At 42.5% G+C, this 7,629-nt stretch overlaps 1 protein-coding gene across 1 annotated transcript; it reads right to left on the bottom strand.

The window, feature by feature from the left end:
• Window positions 1-49: 49 nt before the first annotated feature.
• Window positions 50-7,476, bottom strand: LOC306796574 (leukotriene B4 receptor 1-like). Its single transcript, XM_079295579.1, has 5 exons — window positions 7,347-7,476; window positions 3,769-4,317; window positions 2,979-3,179; window positions 2,825-2,868; window positions 50-2,356 (listed from the first exon to the last, which is right to left on the bottom strand). The coding sequence occupies exons 2-5, from the start codon at window positions 4,306-4,308 to the stop codon at window positions 2,053-2,055; spliced, it is 1,089 nt and encodes a 362-aa protein (XP_079151705.1). The 5' UTR covers window positions 4,309-4,317; window positions 7,347-7,476; the 3' UTR covers window positions 50-2,052.
• Between the last annotated feature and the right edge of the window lie 153 nt (window positions 7,477-7,629).

The raw sequence follows: 7,629 nt of genomic DNA on the forward strand, positions 1-7,629 counted from the left end.
TTTTTGCCATTTTTAGCTCCAATAAATCCAAGAAAAAAGGGAACGCTGATGCATTTTCTCTCTTTATTTTTTAAGGTCTCATCAGAACTTGCTGAAAGTCTCAATTTAAAAACATCCCATGTTTCTTAAAGCCAGCCAGCACGTCGTTACTTGTTCTCTGGCTGTCCAAATAAACCGGAGAATGCTTTGATCTTACCAAGGAGCACAACATATGTTGAATAAATCTGGTCAGTTATTACAACTTATAGTAATAGTTCTGTTTCACACAATGACTAAGAAGTGGAAAAGACTGAAGAGCACACACACAAGTGCAAACTTTTTAAACACCTTTATCAAACTCATCTAATCTCTGAACACAGGTTCCACAGGAAGCTGCACTCGTTGTGTTACAACACGAAATATAATTAATGGTTTTAAATTTTTACATTTCATAAAAATTCAGGAATCCAACTGCTGAAATGTAAATGTTTTTGTCAAACGCTGTGATCTCCTGATGGAACTTTGGAAATTATACAAGTTTTGCTTTTCTAATAAATTGAATTTACATACTGACCTTCAACTGCTGATCTCTTTTGTTTTAAGACAACAACAGTAACTCCACTCCGAAAAGGTTACTGTCCATCTATTTTGCAGCTTGCCTGATCTACTGTCGACTCCTCTTTGCTTTGAGGACTGGGTGTGGAGGTTAATACAAAAAAAAAAGTACACGTCTTGAGTAAGAGGGTTCATGACCACAGGAAGCCAGCCGTTGTGCCGTTGTTCCTCCTACACATTTCATTTTATTATTGCAGATCAGTGCACTGAATGCTGATATTTTATGGAAAGAAATGTTGACACTGCACCAAAATACAGCTTATTGGCAGAGACATTTAGTATCGCATCAAGGAAGAGAACATTGTGGATATGACAGAGAGCCACACAGTGTTGTGAAACTGATGGTATCATTTTTGGGAAGAGCACAGGAGAGCGTATGAATAAGTGAGGGGGGGGGGGTATTCCTGTGAACTGTAAGGATCTTGTTGATACACGAATGTTGAATCTTATCTCTGCTCGCTTGCACCAGACTTCAGATTTGCAGCGTATTCCTCTTTCCACATGACAAGAATTGCATAACAAAGTTGGAACGAGTCTGAGAAAAAAAAAAAGAAGCTTCGCTTCATTTTGTATATTTCCATATTTCATCTTTTTACTGAGCATGCTCACAGTAAGAGGGCGGCCGTGGCTCACTGGGTAGAGAAGGTCTTAACTTATATCAAAACATGCCAGTTTAGGGATCTCTTCCAAGCTGCACTTGTCAATATTTTCGCATCGACGACAAATCAAATGACTGTGCGTGTTGTGCAAGGAGTCCCTCATCGTGACAAACCATCATCCAACTCTGCAGTTCCCATCAGCTCTACGCAGAGCTGAAAGGAGAGTGAATATTGGACTTACATTCATCAGGTGGCCAGACACACGACTCCAAATGAATGCAAATAATGCTCTGTGTTTGTCACCAACATGTTCACCGTATCAGCTTTATATGGCCACGGTATGGCGTAGTTGTTTTTACAGCTTGATCCACTGCCCTCGTGTGGCCAAACACGTGATTCATGCAGCTTTTAAAACAGACCAACCGATGTGAGAGAGAAGCAAAGCAAATACATCAGTGCGCTCTCAAGTTGTGCTCGTCACTGAGGTATAGCAATTTTCACTTTTCATTTCGGTGCTTTAGTCAGACAAATGAAACATTGCATGAACAAAATGGCAGAGAAAGATCTTGCGAAAAAAGATTCACGAGGCACCGCCTGGGTCCTGGATAATACTCCACAGTTCTTCCGTATGAAATAGTTCAGAGCGGAGCAAGGCTCATATCTCATGAACAGTTGTGTTTTAAACACCAAGTCATTCGGAAGAAGGATTTACGTTTTCTTGATTGGCGGGAACCAGCCATGCACGTTGAGCCCAGATGAAGGTTTTGCAACTGGACGGCGATTTAAAGGCCTCAGTGGCTTAATTTGACCCCCCCCGGGGGAACAACACCAGCTTCCAGCCTGCAGAATCTCGCGTCCTCTATTTACCATTCTTCACTGGTTTGGAATTAGAGTTCGAGTTGGCAACAGAGTCTCGATCTTTGTCCTTCAGCATGACGGCATCTGCGTCTTTGTCTTTGTCGCGGCTGTTCTGGCTGTGCTGTCGGCTCTTCCTGGTAGCCGAGTCCAGCCCTGTGCCCTCGAACAAGCGAGCCATGAACGCCAGCCCTTCTCGCCGGATGTACGACTTTCCTGCGAAGAAGTAGAGCACCGGGTTGGCACAGCTGCTGATGAAGGCTATGGCCGAGGTGAGAGCTCGGCTATGCTGCCATATTTTTTTCAGGCTGCGGGTGGAGAAAGGAGGAGAGCGTTAGAGACAAATGACTGACTTTGATTTTCATCAGAATGTAAATAAAAGGGTCATAGACTAGATGCATAATGTACTACTTACTTGTAAAAGTAGCAATGCCACAGGGTACAAATATTCTATTATAAGTAGGCCAAGGTATAGTGGTTCCCACCTGCTCCCAGTATGCTAAGCTAAGCTAATCGCCTCCGGGCCCTTGCTGCAAACTTAACGCACACACACCCAAGAGTGGTGTCAATCTTCACGTCTAATGTCCAAAAATGAATACAAAGGTTCCAAAATATTGCATTGCAAGTGATGCATCAAATGGCTCAATTTGAGTCTGAAACAACTCCCAGCTGTACACCATGTAACGCATGATAACACGGATAGTTGGTTTGTGTTTGGTTTTTTAACATTAGCTTTATTAAATAAGAGGCACGCAAGTTGTTGTGTCATCACTTACATGTCTTTCACTGGACTTTTCTCTGGATATAGAGCCCACGTAACCTGAGGACAATGAGAACAATGATCAGTTAATAACTGTGAAAACGTGACGCTATTTAAACCTGGACACACGTTGAATACATTTAAAGACTGAAGAAGGATGTATGACATACTTGCACCATGTTGATGAGGTGGTAGGGCAACCAAAAGAGGCAGAAGGTCAACACGATGGCCAGGATCAGCTTCTCGCTACGAATGCGACGGCGGAACTTGGTCTGTCGGAGCCGCCGTAAGATGCAGATGTAGCTGACTACAATGACCACGTATGGAATCAAAAACCCGATCACAAGCTCCAGCATGTACTGGAGGACCACCTGTGCATGGAAGATAAGATGAGACAATAAAATGTAACGTTCGAACATTCTGCTTTACATTCAATTGCATGCTGGCTACCAGCTAAACATCCAGAGATGCCAAAGGGATTGAAATCTTTTAATATTGCAAAGCTCAACTCTCTGCTTTAGGAGACAAGATAAGTTGATTTGCGGGAGTTTATTACATTGTGTTTGTTTGCTTCAGTTACAAGGGCTTGGATGCTTTTCTCTGTTGCATGCAGAATCAGTTTTATTGAGGTAGAGTCAGAGATAACAGGTAACAGCTTCATGTTTTAGCTCAATTTCACGGCATGTCGTGAAACACAATCTATTGGTTCCAGTCTTAATGCTAAGCTAACCCAATCATCGCATGGCTCTAGCTTCATATTTTGTGTACAGACACGGTATGTATCTTCTCCTGTCACTCTCGGCAAGAAGGAAGAAAAGCGTATTTCCTGATCCTTGACATGCCACCAGTTTCGGGCGACCGTGTGTCTAACAGCATCTGAAAGCATCCTTTGCACATTTAGAGGATTGTGCAGCCTTGGTTATTGATAATATGAAGATGATCAGGTTTTCCTTCACTTACATCGCTGGGGTGATGATGGGCCGGTTCACACACGGTAGTCCCATTCTTCCCATTCTTCACATCTCTGAAGATTATAGCAGGAACGGAGGCGACCATCACCACCACCCACAGCACCGCAATCACACGCAACACCGTCTTGCGGCCGGTGATGATGCCGACCCGCTGCGGCCACAGCACTGCCACCAGCCTGTAGATGCTCATCAGCATGATGAGCTGGATGGACGCGTACATGTTGACCAAACAAAGGTAGAAGAGGATCTTGCACATCGCCCTCCCAAACACCCACTTCTTCATGATCAGGTAGACGACAAAGAACGGGGTGAGGCCCATCAGAGAGCCGTCAGCGATAGCCAGGTTGAGGATGAGGAGGGTGGTGACCGAATGCCGTCGGGCACGCGCCAGGACGCTCCAGATGATGAAGAGGTTGCCAGGGAAGCCCAAGAGAAAGACAAGGCTCAGGATGAAGGCGCCCATATTGGTGCCAGCGGTGCTGTTCACAATGTCTGTTGAATTGTCAATCGGGGAGCGAGACGGGTCCATTTTTGTTACCTGTCAAAGAGAGAATATTGGTGAAAGTTTTTTCCATACGACATTTTACCTTTTAAGTAAGAATACAGAAATTATAACAATATTAGAGATTGTTTTTACTCTTGTTTTTTCGCCATTAACAGAGGATATCAATGCTAACAAAGCAAACCACTTTAAAAAAAAGAATGATCACTATGTGACAGTGTTTCCAGGGACGTTCACCAAACAAGTACCGTATTTCGTACTCTGCACTAACATGCCAGATTACAAAAGGTACGTCAACAAACTTGAGTCATCATATTTTGTGACTAATAAAAAGTCTTACTTCTGAATTCTACCCCATGTTTTTTCTGGCACAGGCCTCAATTTGACGAGACAACTATGTATTCCTGACGGAACGTGTGGGAGTGTGTGGCGCAAGTGTAACAGGTTTTAACAGTGCTTCTTAATTCCTGAACAACGAGACCAGACATGAGCGGAGCATAATACAGAGCATAATAACTACCGTTAATGCAACTTCATCATGTTTGTTTCTAATACAGCTACATGCTGATGAAATGCCATGAAAGCACTAAAAACAGCAATGAACTGATCCTACTAAGTATTGTCTGGGTATCCAAGGTCTGAAATATCTTATTCTCTCTGTGAAATAGAGCTCCATTTTTGTCCAAAAACGAATAAAAACACATCAATGAGCCACACAGTTGCACGAGGCGACATGTTTCTTCAGCATAAACACGCACACTGCAGTTTATGTTGAGTGAATACCACTAACACCCTCCTGCTGCTTTATATTCCACAACAAATGTGTATCCATCCACGGCTGAAAATAGTCCCCAACAAATGAACTTTGTACTCCTGTTTGAGTGAAGTTTCCTAAAAACGACAATGCCCAGCGGTCTGAGGAAACAGCTGTCCCTGTAATAGATGTAAGTGGGCTTTTTGGATGAGTGCAACAGGTTTACATGTTGCTTGTGGTCTTTTTAGATGATTTGTAAATAACAATAACAGCAATACAAATATCCCCAGTCTGATTCTTTAAGCGATTCATACCAGTACTTTAAAATATGCATGAATAACTGGAAGCCAATACAAATCTTTAATAAGTGGAGTAATGTGCTCAGCTCAGAAATCTGGGTTAGCTCTCAGCAGTCAATTATTACAGTTTGTGCAACAGATAAATTGTATTTATCCTATAGGCTCCAACCAGGAAACCTACTATAGCCATGTTACTGGAAAAATGGTTTCAGATGACATGTCATCACTTGTTGGACATATCTTGACGATTAGTTTGAGAGCACACCCTTTAGGCTGACACTCAAACTATGCAGCGTCAGTGTGTGCACACGTTCAATCATTCACACCCACATCTGCTCACCGCACTTCTTTGATATTCCTTTTCAAATTATTAAAAAAAGTAAGGTTATTGTTCATACTTTTACATAATTAGCACTTAGTCAGGTGCGTTTTGAGGGTTTTCTTTTGGTTTTTCTTTGGTTTTACAACACACCATTTAAAGTAAAAGTCACTGTGAGGAACTTGTAACTGGTTATGAAACAGTCGCAACTTAATACTGAAGCCTCTATTGTAAGACCTTCATAAGTAAACAAGACCATCAGCATCCACAAAGAAATGTTATTGGTAATGCTTGTCATCTGTGCCGGTTTGATTCAGCATGAAAACAGATGAGGTCATGCTGGTTCACCGGGAATTCATGGGCTCATAGAGCTCAGCGGCTCCTCGTACGTCCAGGAGCAGAGCTCCGCCGGTCCCCACTAAGAAAGCCAACACTCGACACCCCGCTGCTTGAAGCACATGCTATATTGCTGGGCTCGTTTGAGGGGGAAAGGGTGGCGCGGGGGAACCAGAAACAGGACTTAGAGGAGCAGACTGTCAGACCCATGTTGCAATAAAATGAGAGGTTGCCAGGGACTCTGATGCTCAGAAACACTTCTACTTTTGTCCACAGGGACCGCCAAAATCAACACAAAATGAAAGTTCTATTAATAAATAGGCCACATTTAAGCTTCAGAGAAAAATAAAATACAATACAATTTGATCTTGAAATCCACCTAATAGTTAAATTAGCAAATAATAAAGTGCTGTATCCAAAAATAAAAAAGCAAGCATGATAATAATAATACAATTGCCTCAACTCCTCTGTCCAATACAGTAATACTTGTGGTGAGATGAAGATGTGGCCATTTTTTACAGAAAGATTAAAAGATATATATATGGACATTGCCAGGAAATCAGAAGTAAAAGTTTAGATTTTTCTTGAAATATATAGGATTTTGATGCTGGTTATGAACAGGTATTCATTCATAGTTTTCTTCTTCTAACGCAGATGGAATATTTCAAATGATACCCGTAGATAAAATCACTTTCTCCAACTTTCAGAGGAAGAGAGAGACAAACAGAAGAAACCACATGACAGTGTTTTCAGAAAGCCGGTCAAACCACACGGACGGTGGCATCAAAGCAGCAGCAGCAGCCGGTGAAACTGTGTCATATTACGCAACGGCCCCAAAATAAGAAACCAGCTATTTAGTGTCACTGTCGTGTTGAGTCTTTCTGTTGCCGTTCCCCGTTCATTCCTTTTGTTTTCTTACAATACAGGCATTCAAAGTTCAAGCTCTTTGCTTCTTTATTATGTGTACAAACGGAGCTCCCTGCGGTGACCACATGACAGACTATAAAGCCTGACTGACTCAAAAGGTGTGTTTGTGTGTATTGTGTGACTCATGCACATGCTTTCTAAAACTCACCTGATTTGCCTACGAAGAAAACATACATAAATTGTTCATATATTAAATCAAATCACAACTGCCAGCTGAACCTGACAATAATATCACAAAAACACAGCAACAAACTGCGGAACAAAAACTGCTGTAATCCCTTAGAAAGAAACCAGAAGTTCCTAATTTCTCCTCCAACAGTAGCATTAACTACAGTAGTTGGCATGGGTTTGTTGGCAGTTGCAACCGCAGTGTTGTTGCTGACAGAAACCAACACTGACTCATGAATGAGAGACAGGAAGACAAACTCACCTCAAGTCATCGACTGTAAATCCCAACAGGCGACACCGACGTCTGGGAAAGAAGTCTGACTGGCGGTAATGTCGAGTTTTCTTCCTTTTCTTTTGAACCTGTCCTCTCCCCGAGTCTCCCTCCAACCTCTCTTTCTCTCTCTGTGATTGATTTGTCATGCTTGCTGCAACATGTAGTGTAGTGAGAGGGGAAGGTGTGTCCCCATTACCTGGCCTGTCTCTGCCCTGGCAGTCTGTCAACAGCTACACAGGAATTCAACCTGTGTAGCGTCAGCTTAAAGGGT

This window comes from Melanostigma gelatinosum (assembly GCF_949748355.1).
Source record: "Melanostigma gelatinosum genome assembly, chromosome: 23".
Lineage (NCBI taxonomy): Eukaryota > Metazoa > Chordata > Actinopteri > Perciformes > Zoarcidae > Melanostigma > Melanostigma gelatinosum.

What these genes read in the sequence shown, in the direction of transcription:
- LOC306796574 (XM_079295579.1), bottom strand. Translation starts at nt 4,308, where the DNA reads ATGGACCCGTCTCGCTCCCCGATTGACAATTCAACAGACATTGTGAAC. An exon ending in CCCATCATCACCCCAGCGAT is followed by an intron (nt 3,180 to 3,768) that starts GTAAGTGAAGGA and finishes TTCCATGCACAG; the next exon opens with GTGGTCCTCCAGTACATGCT. An exon ending in AAAAGTCCAGTGAAAGACAT is followed by an intron (nt 2,357 to 2,824) that starts GTAAGTGATGAC and finishes CTCCACCCGCAG; the next exon opens with CCTGAAAAAAATATGGCAGC.